This window comes from Notechis scutatus, chromosome 5 (assembly GCF_049901735.1).
Source record: "Notechis scutatus isolate UNSWTSFEM ecotype Mainland chromosome 5, rNotScu1.2, whole genome shotgun sequence".
NCBI classification, from domain to species: Eukaryota; Metazoa; Chordata; class Lepidosauria; order Squamata; family Elapidae; genus Notechis; species Notechis scutatus.
Window position 1 is genome coordinate 40,332,023 of NC_142013.1, and position 18,430 is coordinate 40,350,452.

At 35.3% G+C, this 18,430-nt stretch overlaps 1 protein-coding gene and 1 long non-coding RNA gene across 2 annotated transcripts in view; both read right to left on the bottom strand.

Moving 5' to 3' along the window:
* The window catches only part of LOC148130449 (uncharacterized), a 484,585-nt gene that overhangs the window by 365,152 nt on the left and 101,003 nt on the right, over positions 1-18,430 (bottom strand). The window lies entirely within an intron of this gene.
* The window catches only part of HTR1F (5-hydroxytryptamine receptor 1F), a 102,759-nt gene continuing 95,041 nt past the window's right edge, over positions 10,713-18,430 (bottom strand). Inside the window, exon 2 of the mRNA XM_026663898.2 lies at positions 10,713-11,909. Within this exon, the coding sequence (XP_026519683.1) occupies positions 10,757-11,872 (1,116 nt within the window). The 5' untranslated portion in view covers positions 11,873-11,909 and the 3' untranslated portion in view covers positions 10,713-10,756. The remainder of the gene's footprint in view (positions 11,910-18,430) is intronic.

Here is an 18,430-nt window from a genome sequence, read left to right on the forward strand (position 1 = left end):
AAGCTACTGTAATTAAATAATCCAGGATTTTCAAATGCTTTCTAATGTGCAAGGTTATCCTCACCAACAGATAACTTATATTTCAATAGAAATTTTGGAAGTATCCATTTTAGTTTCTACCCCCAAAATTCCAACAACATCACATTATGTCTGTTAAATCCAAGTATATTATATTATATCCCAGGTAGAGTTAACAAAATAACATGAGGAGCCATTTTTCTCACCATGAACTGGCCCAGTTATATTTATCAGCAGATATCTTCAGTTCTTTTGTGAGACAAATACTGTGTTTCTCATATAATAAGGCCGGGTCTTATTTTTTTTTGAGCCCTGAAAAAATGGCTAGGCCGTCTTTTCGGGGGTGACTTAATTCCCCACTTGCATCTTTGGGCGGGCGGGCAGCAATGGCTTGGATGTTGACCTTGGCGTTGGTGGGGCACTTCGTATCGGGTCAACGCAGGCAGCACCATATCCGGGTGTGCAACAAAAGTACTTCCTAATGGCAAGCCCCCCCCACCATTCCCCCCCTCATTTCGCATGTTTTAATATAGGCCTTAATTTGGAGGGAGGAGCTTAATTTCATTTCATGCCTATAAAACATGCTGGGACTTACTATTGGGAGAGGCCCTATTGTTGGAGAAGCAGGGTAGCAAACAAGACATTAAGACTTTTATTGAAAAAAATACTTTATTATACAATTATACAAAACAAACTGAATGTTCGCATCCTAAAGACTGTGATTTTTGATTTATGTCATTTTAGAATGATATTACTCAATATTCTTAGTAATTTTTACCTGGAAATTTCATTTTAACCTTAAAACTCTGTGTACTTATCAATAACATTTTCTGTCTGAATGCAAAATTGTTCACTTTACCCTTCCCTGTTTTCACCTCACCATGAATATCTATTATTAATACTTTTTTACTCTTTAATTATTTCACAGCTTAACTCTTATTTTATTACTTGTTTTATTACTTTACTGTCTTTCTCTTTCCATCTTTTCTTTTTCCTCAGCTTAGCTCCATTAAAGTTTTTCATTAAAGTCTGTGTCTGAGTTGGTGGCTCTCAATAAAATCACATTGCTCATCTGCTCATGGTGCCATAGTGCCATTTCTCTCTTAGTCTCCATCCATTTGAAAATATCTTCTATGGCAAGGGTGTCAAACTCAATTTCATTTAGGGTTGTGTTTGACCTCAGGGGGCTGGGGGAGTGTGCTGGTATGGGGTGTGCTTGGTGGGTGTGGCCTGTTCAACATTACTCATCGAAGCTCCATTTTTGGCCACAATGGCAACCCTTTGCCAGCTCCCTGAGCTCCATTTTTGCTGGCACAGGGCTGCAAGATGCTGTTATCACCAAAACTGGAGCCAGGGAGATCTGCATACAGCCCTCCAGAGCTCCATTTTCACTGGAAGAGGGACTGTGGGCCAGTCCTTTGCTGTTTCCAGGGTGGCCCAGTGGGCCAGATCTAAGCACCCATGGGTTGGATGGGGCCCCGAGGCCTTCAGTTTGACACCCCTGTTCTATGGCAATTTTGGAGTGAATGTACAAAACGCTTTTGCCATCTTTCTTTTTTATCCCAGCCCTTGTGGTATCTATTGAGCTTCTTTACACATTATGCTTTCTCTGATTCCAATAGCCATCACCATCTTTGACTTTGCATAATACCAGATTTGGGAAAGACATGGTGTCTCATATGAATAGCAATAGCACTTAGACTTATATACAGCTTCACAATGCTTTATAGCAGGCTTGTCCAACCCGCAGCCCGCGGGCCGCTTGCGGCCCAGGTCGCCTCGTAATGCGGCCCAGTGCCCACCCCAACCTTCTGGCAAGAGCCAGCGAGGAGGAGGAAGAGAGGCAGGCGCGAGGTGGGGCGAGGCGAGCGCCACGTCAAGCAGCAACAGAAAAGGTGGGCGCCGCCTTTGCTGCTTCTGCCCCCGCCACCGCCGCCGCTGCTTCTGCCCCTGCCACCGCTTCTGCCCCCCCGCCGCCGCTTCTGCCCCCACTGCTGCCGCCACCGCTTCTGCCCTCGCCGCCGCTGCCGCCGCTGCTGCACCGAGCCTCCTGGTCCTCGCCTTCCAGTCCTGCCGCATCCAGCCAGGCCATTTGCAGGAGGAGAGGTAGGCGCGAGGCAGGCGAGCTTTCTTCCCCCCCTCCCCCCCTGCAAAATTTGGCCGGAAAATTAATAAAAAATAAATAATTTTTAATAAATAATTAATAATAAATAATAAAAATAATTTATAATTTATTATATAATTTTATAATATAATTATTTTATAATAATTTATTATATGTGCGGCCCAAACCAAATTTTCATCTTCTAATGTGGCCCAGGGAAGGTGAAAGTTTGGACACCCCTGCTTTATAGGGTCTCTCTAAGCGATTTATAGAGTTAGCATATTGCCCCCAACAATCTGGGTCCTTATTTTACTAGTCTCAGAAGGATGGAAGGCTCAGTCAATCTTGAGCCGATGAGGATTGAACTCCTAGCAGTGAGCTGAATTAGCCTGCAATACTGCATTCTATGCCACCATGGCTCCTCCTCATCTTCTCAAGTCTTGTATTGCAGGTCAGTTTTGCTTGAAACATATGAAGTTTTCAGGCTGTTGAATTGCTGAAATCCACATTTTCGACAGCAATCTTTTTTCCTTGCCTGCTTTGTTTCTTTGGGATAACTTATCTCCCCTCACCCACCTGCCAGACTACTACCATTTTGTTGTTGTCATGGATAGCAAGCAGTCTGTTGTCAACCCAGTGAATAATTTCTATTCGTTCCTATTTCATACTTCTCAGATTCATTTCCCCATTCCAGAATGGTAGTTTTCTACATGCCATAGAACAAATTCTTCTGGTAAGAGACATTAACAAGTGGCAGATAGAGATTCTTCTGTTATAGCAAGAAAGGCCCTTTTGAAGATGTCTGCTTCTGAGAAACTCAGCTAAGATATTTGTGTGAGAGGACTTTCTTGTATGCGGTTCTCAACTAATGAACAAATTTCCAATGTTGGCTGGGCCCCAAATTTCCCAAGAACACAAAACACATCATTTTGTCCCACTTGTAAAATACAAACTTGATTTTAATTGTATCAATTTGGTATCAATTTTACTACAATTTTATATTTTGTTTTATTATTATAAGCTTCCTTGAATTTTTATATAGGAAGAAAGATTGAAATGAAATTAAAAATTAAATAAAATGAAACTATGAAATTGTGTCCATATTATCCTGAAACATTTATGAATTCCTGGTCCTTGGAAAATGCTAAACAAAACTTAAAATTATGATATTAATTTCCTGAAGGCTTTTTTGTTTGTTTGCTTGCTTGTTTTCCTTTGACCATTTTGCCTGGCAAAATCTGCAATGCATCAATTGAGATATTGTGCTTGTTTTTGTTATGTCTCAGATGACATTTGAGACTTTTTTTTGAGACTTTGCTATTAACCAGAAATTTCCTTAAGATAGTAACTATCTATCAGTCTTACTAGGTCAAAGAGATCAGGAAAACAAATCCATAGGAAGATTTATTTACATTTTATTAAGTTGACTATAACAACAGGATCTTGCAAATCTGTTTATGTTTCACTTTCCCTCTCTCACTTATAATCCACTGACTCAGGGAGGAGCTAGAAAGAGATTCTTCATAATACTATTTCCACATTCTCTTCAAGGCTATCTCCATGGTTCTCTACCAGAACTCTAGCAGTGCCCTGGCATTCTGTATCTGTCTTTCTCTTCACTGATAACTGCCTGGTGAACATGAACTATTCTTGTAATAGAAAGAATACTATTGTTTCTTTCATCCATTTTTTAAAAGAAAGAGGTAAGCAGCTTATTTGTGTCCTTACATGTGCCAGGGCAAACATCATTTGTGATAATTGAGTTTAAAGGGTAAATCAGAGGTAAAGTTTACTGCAAATAATCATGGCAGCTTGTACATATAATTCTTATATTCAAATGGAGAAAATATAATAATACTCATCACAAGATCCAGGAATGGATAATTTGAATACCTTCAAGATAGAATTATTTGATGGCACTTCAGAGCCAGATACTCATCAGTGTAAGAAAGTAATAGCTAGATTCCATTTAATTATCTTTCTTATAGTTGCTTATATAATCTGATCTTCATTAAATATTATCTTGCAGCTATTGACAAAAACAAACTGGCAATTCTTTTGTTTATAAATGGTATAACTGTGCCACCATATTCAGTACAGATTCAGTAGATCAAGGTGTTTGCCAAAATGATAGAATAATTCAATAGTAACGTTTAATAATTTTTTTCAGTAGTAGTAACCTTACACATGCTACTCAGGGGTAATTTCTATTTAATTTGATTGGTATAATGAACAGGCAGCTAATCTGATCTCCTCCATAGCTGAAAACAATCTACATTCAGTCATTTCAGACTTGAAATATACTTCTTCAAGGAGAACAGTTGCATGATATGGATCAGGTTCAAAATCAGATTCTTCCCAGCTTCCTTTTCTACTTTCGATTATGGGAAAATACAGAAGAGTGCATGGAGAAAGGATAGAGTAAGCTGGAATCAGAGTAATTGGAATCAGAGTCCAGTGAGAATTGTTGATGAAGAAATAATGGTGTTCGAAGCCTTATTTGTTTTCTAAAAATATAGGAAAAATTAGATAACACCTGCACTAAGTTTTACTTTATTTTGGTTTCTGTGTGCTAAAGATTTAGTTTATTTTGCCTCTGATATTTATTTATCCAAATTATAAGCCACTCAACTCCTTGAGAACTTCAAAAATTACAGATAAAAAGGAAAACAATACAGTATATGTAATACTATACAGTGTAGTGGCTGTTATTTATATATTGTTTCTATACAGCACAGTCCTCATATTTTTGAATCAAATTGAGATCTCTTGTTTTTATAGTATTAGTGAATCCATGCATTATATGACATGCTCAAAATCTTATTAACTTTAACTGTATTTTTAAAATGGGAGATTCTTCAGAAGGACTCCTTGTGATTTTAGCAGCACTGTAGGAGAAGGATGGAATAGTTTGGGGGGCAGAGTCAAAAGAGGAATTAGCCTAGAATCCCTAAATTGCCAGAAGTGGACTAAATCCAACCTCTCTTGAATTCTGTTAACTCTTATCTACCAACAAAATAGTGTTGTGCGTTGACTAGATTCCTGTGCATATACATGAGCAATACTGTAAATCAGTTTAATTGGAACTTAACATATGACACATCTGACAGCACTGATGTAAATCTTATCCATCATTTATTATTTTCCTGTGACTACTTATGTTATAAAGCAAGTTTTTCATGTTATATTTACCTATTTTTATATAATGATTTTTTAAAAATGGTATCTTAGGATTTTGATCTAATTTCCAAAGGAAGAGGGGTTATGTTTTCTTTAGTAACTTGACTTAAAATGCCAAAGGCTAAGAGGTGGCATTATACCATGTCCATGTTCCCTCTCCCCTCTTTTTTTAACCTGAAGGCAAACTGTCTCACACATTGTTGGTAGGGGAATGATGTCATAAAGACATTCTACAGAAGGATAGGTAGTAACAAACTTGTGCATTGAATTAGTTTTGCTAAGAAGTCAGTGGATTCTGTATCTAAGGATAACAGGTAAGAAAAAGCAGCAGAAATGTAGGTAATTAGATATTTTAAATGTGTTTCTTTCACTAAAATATACTAATAGTAATAGGAGACAAAGTATTGAATTTCAGAGCTAAAGGTTAAAAAAGGACCACTACTGATCACTGGATGGTGAATGATTTATAATGACTTATAAAAGAAGAAATTCAAAACAAAGGGGACACTGTTTTTATCTACTTCTTATAGACTTGGGAAAAAAACTGAAATTGACATTGTTACTTGCATTGATCAGTTTGAATATTATAAAACTTAATTCAGTAATAAATTAGAACAAAAGTCTTTATGTTTTCTTGCAGAGAAATAAATACATTATATGTTTAAACTAGGAAAAACTTTCATCGTGATGCAGAATTCGTTTCAGTGTTTGTACAAAATTTTTCTAGATTAATAACACCCAGCACTGTTTATTGCAGCTAGCATATCTTTTCCTCATTAATTCAGTGTGCAATATTTGTTTGAAAAGTAGAAGCAGCACAGGGAAACTGAAAGATGGAAAACAGATTTCCCATAAAGCACTGAAAATAATGCAAAGGGATTGCAACACCTCAACTAGTATTGCATAAAGTTGTTTTTTTCCTAAATCAGAGGTTGTATTCAGCAGATTCTGACCAGTTCTGGAGAACCATTAGCGGAAATTTTGAGTAGTTCGGAGAACTGGCAAATACCACCTCTGAATGGAGATTTTATAGTATCCTGCCACACCCACAGAACAGGTAGTAAAAATTTTTGAATCCCACCACTGTTCTAAATTATATTTATTTCAGTCCTATTATGGGCTTTTTCCTATCTTTGAATTTCTAAATTAATTAATTCATGCCTAATATCTTTTAGCAGCCATATAGATTCAGCAGAGAAATGAAAGACATGTCATATGTTTGAATCCTGAGAGGATCTCTCTTCCTTTTCAAATTAATGAATAGATTAAGCCTAAATATTCCCATAGCTCTTCAAATTTACTGGTGGTTGAAGTCTGTTTATCAGAATAGGAAGGTTGTATTTATCACTAGATTCAAAACTCAGTCTCCTTCCTTATTTTCTGTGCAGATGGTCATGCTGACATTTATGCCACAAAAAGCTCCTAGAAAAATAAGATCTCTTCAAGAGAAACGAAGATAACTGAAAAAGAAGTTTTAGCATATGAATTGTATTAAATAAAAGTTACATACCAAACTTTTCAATACACTGGAATAGGACTCATTGTATTATAGAACCTCATCTTTCATTCTTTAATTATCATCTACAAATGTACCCATTTTATAAATCTGAGTCACGGCATATTGGCATTAGTTTCAAGCCTTCATTCCCAGAAGTAACTTCTTTTTTCCTTTATTTTTGTTCTGCTTGCTTGGGTTTTTACAATTATTACAGTGTAATGCTGTTTTTCCTTATTTCATAACTATTATGAAAATGGGTCAAATTAATCAATTAATGGCTCAGTGATTAAGAGTTGAAAACTCTTAGTTTGGACAAATTTAATTTAAGGGTAATGATGCAGTGTAAGAAATCCTTCCATTTACATATAATTTTACGGTTCTTTGGTGTGCCATTCTCCACAGAAAAAGCAAATTTATGCAGTATTTGAAGTAGGAAAATGAAGTTCCATTGAACTTCCAATCTCCCTTGATTTAAACATTATAGCTGTGGTATCTGGAAAAAGAGTTACTAACTTCTAGGAAAATATTTTGAGTCAATTACACATTTAACATATTTATTAATGTTAATGAAATTTCAGTGTCTTCAGTTAAAATGTTTTGAAAGTACAGTGGTACCTTGGTACTCAACTGTTTCAAACACATTTTGACATGAAAAATTTGTCCCAATACTTATTGTTTGTTTGGTACTCAATGCACAAGCTAGAACTTGTTGATGTCAGCTGCCTTGTGATTCACTACATTATTCCTTATGGGAAAAATTGTTTAGCACTCATCATTTTTGGTACTTATTTGTACCAATGGATGATGCGTATAACTATGTTTTGTAACAAAATGAATAGATAAATAGATAACAGTTGCTCTTAATTATAGTTATGTTACTCTCTCTCCTCTCTCAGTCTAGTTATGTGTGCTAAAACTTTGTGTGAAATTCAAAAGGTTTTTTTTTCTGTGTGTAAAATTCTATGATATTGTCCCAAACTATAATTATTATTCCAAATTCAAATTAGAACATTTAATGAGTTGATGGAAGGATGGCTGGGTGGCTGAATGGTTGGCTAGCTAGCTAACTAGATGATAGCTAGCTAGCAACGCATAGGTAGGTAGATAGGATAGATAGATGATAGCTAGATAGCTACATAGATATTTGAGGGCACTTCTTCAGCAGTTTCAAATATCAGGTGACATTAGAAAGGCATTAAAAATAATAATGCATTTTTACAGATTCATAGTTAAGGATGTGTCATATTCCTAAACAAAAACTGTGACCCAACTGTAAACTCTGAAAGGAGAGAAACTTGAAAACCAGACTGAAGTGAGTGATGTTTTAGTCAAGGTATGAAGTATCAAACAGCTATAGCAAATATATAGAAGCAAGTAAAAAGGGAAAATATAAAGATCAAACATGTTCAGAGTACTTACCGTAGTTCTGGCTGAATAGGTATTAAAATGTATTAAGTCTAGGAAAGAAGCACAGGTTAACCATGTTTGAAATAAACTAGTCAGACTTCCTAAACACAGTAGTTCACAAAAATGCAGCCTCATGAAGTTTGCTTATAGAAATAGAAATTAAGGATAATAGGATTGCTAGAAATAATGTGTAAATATCCTTAAAATAGAACAATATAATTGCTTTGCAATTTGCAAAAGACTCTTATTAAAAGTTTGCCACAAAAAGATGCTACAGTGGGGCATTCTGTTATGGTTTTTCTCAATACAGTAACAATTTTCTAATACTTTGTAAATGGGTACTAGGTTAAAGATTACCTGGAGTTGGCATTTTTCTGCATCTATTTTGGAAAATAAATGTGGGCTGATTTTAAAGCTGGTTTATTGATTAGGGAAGGAATGAGTAGTCCAGTTCCAAATGTTGTCTTCCTTCCCCAAATATCCTTTTTCTCCTGGCTGCATCTAAGATAATTGTTTCTTTTTAACACTCATTCCATTTTAGTCTTTAAAGGAAGGTGAGTGCAATAATGCTATGTGATTGATTCTATTAATAGGCAAACCATGACAACAACAATAATATAAATAAAACAAATAAACAAGTCACCTTGAGAAGAAAGTTACTATGGGGAAGTGAATCCTAGTCACCAATCCATGTGTTTCTTACTAGAGAACGAAATAACTTTTTACTTACTAGGGTAATTTTATAGGTTTCCTTTCAGTGTGCTAAAATAGATTCTATAAAGTCTAATTTGCCTCATGAGCCAAATCAGATGACTTCCTCACAAATATTCTTGTAGTCTTTTAAATCTGTTTTAGACAAAGCTAAATGAAGTTTCTGCTGCAATGTTTCAGCTAAAGTATTAGGTAAATATCTTCCTCAAAAAGTCTGATATTTTAAAAGAAAACAGCTTCAACTTTCCAATTACTATACTAGATAATTATTAATTTAACATTCTTAGTATATTTTATTTGATGAACTATTATTAATAGTTTGTCAATGTTTTGAATTTTTTACCTGGGCCACTATCTCATTGTAACCTGTTTAATTTTTCTTCATGATTCTGCAACTTTCTGACTTTATTGATTTATTTATTAAGGCCACCTAATTCCAGAAAGACTATGAACAGCTTCTAATATTCTCAATACATAAATTAAAAACACAGCAAAAACAACATGGCTGTCTTGACTAAAACAGCATTCTCAACATTCAAAAATATGTATTGCTTTTGTTATTTTTCTTAGCTTTGGCAATTACTGACTGTATGACAACTTCTGTCAATATATATATTTGATATATAAGAACATACACACACACACACATCATTTGGCACCATGTCATATGCCCCACGTAAAGAAAATCTAGTAATAAGAATAGACAATACTGATACATATATTTTAATAAGAGCTGAAAGCCTACCAAAGCCCCAGGAAACAACATTGCACCATTTGTGATGAAATGAAAAGTGTCCTTGGTAAAGCAGATAAGCTTTGCATGACTTGTCTCTGGTGATATTACTGGCTGAAGCCTTGTGATAAAAGGGCTATTGGCCACGGCTTTGGGAAAGACAGTGAAATTCTAAGGTAAACAAGTTGTGTTCCATAATCTCCCTCTTAGCTAGACTAAGCTGAGGAATATATATAAAGAATACACTTCCTTAAGGAAAGTGACCTTTTATCTATCTGGTGTCACCGCCCAAGTAAATGCTATTGACAACAGGAGTTTTAAATAGTATAGCATTTCTTAGGTTACTGAGTAATTTTATGTCAGTTACATTGAAATAGAATTCTGTATCTTCTTGATTTTAAGTAAGATCCTAGAGAACTGATTATCATGTCCCTTTGTGGTGCCCCTTACATTTCTAATTGTGTGTTCTTGTCCTCACTGAAGAGTTGAAAGTTCTCATTCTCACAAATTTTCATACAGTTCTCTGTGTATCTAATAGTTATAACCACTTGTACTTAACTGAATCAACTTTGTAGTTTCTTATCTTCTCAATATACAAACACGTGAAGAACATTCATTATGATATATTAATGAAACAAAACAGATATTTAATAATTGGCTTCTTTCTTAAACAGAGTGCACATTGTTATAAGTTAAATATGTAAATAATTAGAGCTACTCCACAAATAATTGTTGAACTTAATTTGTTGTATATGTGTAGATTCTCATCCAATTTCTGGCACCAGAACTTAATCAATCCAGCTTGATTTAAATTTCTGGGAAGCTTTCTGGAAAGACTTGAGGCTAAATTGTTGTACATTATATATTTGATTCAAATACTGTTGTAGTGCTAAATTGTGGCATAAAATCAGAACTATGTATGCACATGTAATATACAACTCCTACAAAACCTTCTGGAACCTCATTTTACCTTTTGATTTGGTAAATTCTCAAGTGCAATAGGCAAAGTTCCATCAAGGGTAGATCTATGAATTTGATTTTCAAATTCTCTATCCCCCAAACCCAGATTTAAATCAACCCACAACTAAAAGCTCTTTTTTTTTTTTCAGAGAGAGCTCCTGCACTGAATAAGTTTCTGGAATGCTTTCTTAAAATCTTCATTAAAGATTGTGTAAATCAGTGGGTTAACAAGAGAATTGATATAGCCCAACCATGTCAGAAAATTAGACATTTCTTCTGAAATTTGACATCCTTCACATGTATTAACAACCACCTCTTTTACAAAGAAAGGCAGCCAGCAAATCACAAAAGCACCCAAAATCAAACCAAGGGTAGTTGCTGCTTTCCGCTCTCTTGTAGTAGAAATGCGTTGCCTTTTCCACCCTTTTTCGTTCTTAGATTCAGAATCAGGGCTTCTCAGTGAAAACCGAAGTCTGTCCAAATCTCCCAAAGGGTTAGACCTTTTATCTTTTGTACATGATGCAGTTGAAGAAAGCCGGCAGCTTTTCTCATTTGCTTCCAAGAGGTCTTGCCCATTTGCTTCCTCTTTAAGAACCCGACTCATACTCCTTCTATGAAAAGTCTTGGCTGCTTTGTATATTTTGTAGTATAGAATCAGAATTAATGCCAGTGGGATATAAAATGCTCCAAATGTAGAATATATGGTGAAAGCAATGTGGTCATGCTTAATGATGCATTCATCATCTTTGCTGGCTGCTTGATGTCTCCAAAACAATGGTGGCATTGAAATGAAGATGGAAATAATCCAGACAATAGCAATCATAAAGCCAGCATGTTTAGGTGTTCGCTTCCTAGCATATTCCACAGCATCAGTGATTGCTCTGTAGCGATCTAAAGCAATGGCTGAGAGGTGCAGGATGGAACAGGTACAGCAGGTGATATCAACGCTAAGCCAAATATCACACATCACCTGACCCATGATCCACGTTTCTTTGACAATATAGACGATGCTGAAGGGCATGACGAGAATGGCCACAAGGAAATCAGTGACTGCCAAAGAACATATTAAATAGTTTGCAGGATGATGGAGTTTCCGTGTCACAATTATTGCAGTCATCACTAGAGAGTTGATAACCGTTGTCATTACTGCTAGAACAGAAAGTGTAATAGAAACTAGAATCTTGGAAGTTACTTTTTTAAATGATTCTGTATCATTTTGTTCCAGTGTATAATTTTGTTCAGTAAAGTTTAGGTTATCCATTATTTCCTTGAAGACTGTCTTTGCCTAATGAAGTTACCTGCAGGGAAATATTTTAGAAAGAAAAAGCAACAATTAAAACTCCCCATTCTATATATTTCCCAGTATTATGCAATACACAAGTACTTTTTTAAAAGGGACAACTAAAATGTCTTCAAAGAAAAGCAAAGTACAAAAAGTACAAAGTTGCCTCTTGAAAAAGCACCTTTGGGACAACCATGACCTGGATGACTGAGAATCTCCATAGACATTTTTTTGAAACTTTCTTTCCAAACTGGATCAAAACTTTGAGTAAACTGTATTTGAGGATACTTATGGAAAAAAAGGAATCAAATATGTTTTTCATGAAATTGAAGTTTCATGAAACCTAAGATTAGTACATCTACATACGTGCTATACCTATTGCACTATTCAATTTCAGGATTAGCAACATTGCAAAGTGAAGAAAGGCAGGGAAAATAAAGACAGCCAAATAAATTAGAGAATTGATATAATTAGAACAGTTTCTCGATATTTTCCCATATGTAGATATCCCTTGCTTCCATAACATGCATAACAACATTTGATATTCCATACAATGCATTTAAAATGAAGTTCAAATTGGTTAAAGCAGGTGTGATATTGATATTAAATCTGCCTTCCGCATTTTCTTCTTTTAACTAACAATAGGGATCAGAATAGGCAGGTGCACAAGTGTAGTACCATTCAGCCTTTCTTCCCTGCGTCTGGCATTCTGAACTGTAATTCTCAAAACTGATATTATCTACAAAAAATAAGTTGTATCATCACAAAACAAAACACAAAGCTACAGGTATTAGATACCATACTGATAAGGTGCATGACTCACAGTTAAGAAAAACAGAAAAGAAAAGCCAATCTCAAACTGCTGCTAGTATTTTCCACAAAGTAGAATTTATTTCAAAAGTGTTTTGAATAGCATTTTGTTCTCAAGGAATAGTCTTAAAAGATGAGAGAGCTTTTATGCTAATGCAATTTGACATTTTACCACCCCTAGTTCTCAAGGGTAGATTCAGAAAAATCTTCTTTACAGAAAAATCCTGCCCTTTTAGTCTGGATGGTATTGAGTCATAGGCTCACATCCTAATATATTGTGATTTCTACAGAGATTCCCTTAAGACCCTGAGCACTTTTCTCTGGCTATTTTCCTGGCAGTCAGTTGAGTTCTACGTTTGTCACCAACTATCAGACAAGAACTGTAGAATGATACTTATCAAATTCATGTTGATAGCCTGCAGGACTAAATCACTGCTAACAGAAGATTAAGCCATGAAATATCTTATTCACCTATATTTTATTGGCTGTAATAATAGAATCTCACAAGTCTGCTTATGTTTCATCTTCTCTTCCCCATGTAAACCATTGAGTCAGGAAGGGTCTGACTCTTCCTAATACTATTTCCATGCTCCCTTAAAAGCTACACCATGGTTCCCTGTACCAACTCACATTCTTCTTTTGCATTCCTAGAAGAACCCTGGCATTCAGTATCTTTCTTTTTAGTTATTGATAATTACCTGGTGATTATGAACATTCCTGTAATAGAAGCAATATTACTGATTCTTTCATCTATTTTTTAAAAAGAGACATTCAATATATTTGTATTCTTCAGATTTGCTGAGAAACAGCATTTGTAATTTAAAAGGTAACATTAGAGGCAATATTAATTGCAAATAATCATAGTAACTGATAGACATAAGTGCCTGGGTACTTACATTCAAATGGAGAAAATAAAATAACATTAATAATAAACCCATTGCAACATCCAGGAAAAGAAAATTTGCATTCTAACATTTATGTATTTTAAAACCAGATACTGGTCAGTGTAAGAAAGTAATTATTACATCCCATTTAATCATTTTAACATAATCTAATCTAATCTAATCTAATCTAATCTAATGTAACATAATCTAATCTTCACTAAATATTACCTTGTACGTATTGACAAAAATGAACTCTTGGGGATTCTTTGGTTTAGAAATAGTGTAACTGTGCGACAGTGTTTTGGTGTTTGCCAAAATTTAAGAATTCTTTCAGGCTAGTCTTACACATGCCTACTCTTTCCAGACTTCCTCTTCTACTTTTTACTGTAGAAAAATTACTAAAGTGGGATGCACACAAACAAACAAATAGGTATTCAAGGAAAGGAACGAGTAAGCTGGTAAACTGGAATGAAAGAGTAAGCTGGAATGAAAGTTGGAAAAAGGAATTCTAAAATTAACATATTGCAGTCAGAGTCCAGAGGGAATAGAGGTGTTGTAAGCTTTATTTATTCTCTAGAAGAATAGGGAAAAGTTAGAAAAGACATGTATTAAGTTCCAAATTTTTGTCTCTGATATTATTCATCTTCTCTGTTTCATACTTGTCATGGCTGCATCTCTCCTATCCAAGCTTCATGAGCTGACAGCCTGACATTATCAAGGGGAGGGGAGAGATTGGAATGTAAAGTGGAGGAAGAGGGGTGGGTGGAAATCCAGCTGAGCTGGCTGCATTGTGAGAAGCTTCAGTTATCCAAGGTCAACCATCAATATGCAGAGATGAAACTGAAAGCCTGTTTCCTAAACAATTTACAAGCACCTAATTGGACATTTACAGATAATATGGGGATGGTAGAGGGGAAGGGAGAAAAAAATTACTTCGTATTGTTTGTACAGATTCAGCTTACACTATTTCTGTAACCACTTAAGCTTCAGTAAAATATATTCTTGGCAAAAGCAAATGGCCAGGAATCTTTCTTTGCTAGATGACTGAGTGGGGTAGTTGCAGTGGTGAGGTGCTGCTGGTTCAGACAGGTTCTAGTGAACTGGTAGTTTCGAACATCAGCTGACCCCGCCAACCCGTCCCTGCCCTATCCTGTCCTATATTTCTTTCTTTCTGGCTCAGCGGAATCATGTGGCACAGCTGATTTCCGCGCCTCAGCTGTTCCGCTTACCAGGGCTAACCTAGAAGGTAAGCAGGTGAGCTTCAAATTCCTGTATTTTGAACACTATGCACAAGTGCATTAGGCGAAGCATGAACTCACAGAACCGGCTGTAAAACCGGTTGCACTGGGTAGTTGATTTGTTCAAAAAACTTCTCTTTTTCTCTATCTTTTTCTTCACCCCACCTTCCAAGATAGCGTCATTTGCAGATCTAATAATATTTTCTGCAAACTCTTCAGGAATATGAAGGCACAGGACAGATATTGGTCAGGAAGCCTTAAAACAGATCCTTGATGTTACTGCTAGCAGTACAAGCTTTTCCTCCCAGTACACACAACAACCTTATATTTTTACATGGAGTGAAATGATAGGGACATGTTATCCTTGTACACCATAATGATCCAAATACTCTTCAGCAAATCTGCCAGAGTTATTCATGATAAATAATACACATTACATTGTACCACAATTTTAATGCCATAGTTAATTTTTCTCCTCTTATATTCTTTGTTTTTCAGTGTGGTTTCTCAACCATTTTACTGTTATAATGCCATTTCTAATTATACAATGAGCCTCTGTATATTTATATTTTCTAATGATACTTCTCCTTTCTTCATCTTTGGTTTAGTGACTGGAAAAATATCTGTTCGCTTTAATCAAAACCATTGAGTTCTGAGAAGAATGGGAAAATGTTGGACTGTGGACAGGCAGGTGATTTTGAGTACAAAACTATATGTTTGTATCATATAGGAGGAGTTGTCACTTAGAGCCATTTGACACAATATACCCATGGCTGAGAAATCAGTAGAAATGGTCTCTTTCTAGTTTTATGAGGAGGCTCTATTGCATCATTTGTTTCAGTACTTTTGGTATGCTTTAGTTGAAATTATTGATTTTTTTTTTAAAAGCAAGAAATTACTGGCAAATTTAGAGGTGCAGCTGTCTGACTGACTTTCTGTTAACTAGTGACAGCTGAGCTGAACAATCCTCTTAAGAATGTATGACAGTAAAAGGTTCAGAGGGGGTGGAAGTAATTTGAAGAAAGCTTGCAGATTTCTCAAAAATTTTGGAAGTTGTGGGGGTGGGAGGAAGACAGATGGATTCTGAGTTGCTACCAGAACTGCTATTTGCAAACAGAGAGGGTTACCATGATTTATGCCAATTCACAATACTACAGTTTTATAAATACAGTCATTTTAATAAATAAGTAATTAGAAGAGGTAACAGTAGCCAGCAACCTGGATAGTTTTAAAGTGGGATTAAATAGATTCATAAAAGCAATAATGATGCCTCTATATTGCTTCCAGAATTTTTGTGTGTTATGTCTATTTATTCAAGTTACTAGGAACGGCAAGCAGAAGCTTATTATTATATGTTGATACTTCTCCAACTGTTTTAGTAGTGCACAATTCCTGAATCTGGAAGTTCTGTTCTGTTATCACTCCTTCTACATCCTCTTTCTTTACACGATGCTATTTCCATTTAAAGCTATTCACAGGCACACTATTTTGTGGTGGACATGTATGTGCAAGGAATATTGGCAAATGTAATCTAAAATCACATAGCTGAGTGATAAATATACTATGCACTTTCTGAATCTTGCTTTTCCTAAACATGTCATTTGAAAGTTGTCTTCTGACAATTTATACAATGGAGATAGGAACTGGAAGAAATATCAGTTTCTAGGAACATAATTTGATAGATAACAAAATTTAGTTTCTATGCCTTGTATAAAGTATGTGAATGTGTTAGGGACGCTGGTATAACCTGCAGTTCATTAACCAAAATAGTGCATTTGCTTCTGCATTCCTGACTGTTCTCAGTTACTTTTTACCAATGCTTGCCCTTAGAAAGCTGATTAGACAGGTAAGGAGTGTTGTATGTGATAAATATAAAATCATACACAAAGCACCAGCATTTGACACATGAAACTGCATTGTTCATGTTACATTGTTCATGTAAACATTAGGCTGCTTTTGCTTAATCAATGCTTTGTTCTATTTATCTTATTACAGAAGAGTATTTTGATTTTTTTTAAAGAAGCATCTGAATCCATGGTTTACTGAGGAATGAACCTATATACATTTGGTCAATAAATATTTATGATGGTATTAAACTGGAATATAAATAAACTGGAAATTTACATCTTACGTTGGAAATATTTTTGCAAGCTTCCCAGGAATAGATGGCATCCTGCCCTTCCATAAGGATTCTTCTTATGCTCTTAATATTCTGCATAGAAGTATTCAGTTTTTCCAGTTAAATTCTTTTCCTTTATACACAGAAGACTATGATTTTTTTTAAAATTAATATGATATAATATATAATCTTAGGTTTGGTTTGTGCTACGTTTGGTTTGTGCTACGTTCTGCATCAACTATCATCATAGCTACTTTTTTGGAGAAGTTTTGTTTAATAATCATATTGCACTGAAACCTTCTTTGAATTTCTCAAAAAAATTCATCCCAGGAGGAAGAGTCTTCTAGGTCTCTGCCTTATTGTCAGGATGGTTGAGATTTTTAAAAACTTTTCTTGGTCGGGTTTTTAAACTTATTTTATTGTTAGAGGTGAAAGAATACTGCTGGTATTGCAGTTTTTAATTATGTATCTTCCAATCACTTGAGTCTTCCTGGTTGGTTCATGTTTCCCAATCTGAAAAAAAGAAATCCAGTGGAAGAGATTCATTCATAATTTTTGAGGATTTAATTGAGGAATAGGAAACCACTAATCAGATGACTGTAGATCCCATACGGTGGGAGAAAATATAAGTAGCTCAGTATTGTACTGTGCCTTTGGTGCTCTCAATGCTTGATTGTTTACTTCATCATTTGCTTGCAGATGTTTTACTACCCAATGAAGTAACATTGCCAGTACTAGTGAGTGTGGAATTTACTCCATTATATACAGTATCTTGCCCTTTGTAAGCCAAAGAACTTACAAAAATGCTTTGAGGATATGCCACAGAGGGGAAAGAATATTCTATCAATTCCCCACTGCAATACTTCCAAAGACTTAAAATTAGAAGTTAAGATTATGTTTTCATTAGATATCTCAGCATTCTTTATACCAGAATTAATAAAAGAATCCATGGCAGCCTTACAACACAACACACCTGACCTGGCCCAATACACTAGCTTGAAATACCTAGAATCATGGACCTCATCAATCTCCGCCTCACTACCTACTTTTAGTTTTCTGCCTCATTAACTACTTTCAGTTTGATGGAAAAGTATAGACACATGAAACAAAGCCAAAATATTTTCAAAGGAAAACCATTTAAAAAGGAAGAAGAAAGTAATACAGTACTCTTTCTGGATATCCTCATCAGCTGATTAGAAACGCAAGTCTATCAAAAGACTCTCAGGAGTTGTTTAAAACATAAAGTGTAAGGACAGTAAGAACCATTATGTAGAACAGACAGACAGAAACAAGCAGAGTGCATCATGAACACTAACTAGGAGTCAAAAGACAGGATGAAAATTCCTTACTCACTTTCTTACTCTTACCACACATGTATAGAATCAACCATAATTTGAACTGGGAAATGGTGAACATCCTAGGCCAAACTAAATAAAAAATTCTATGAAATTCTTGCAAGCTTGGTATTCAGACAAATCAGCCATCA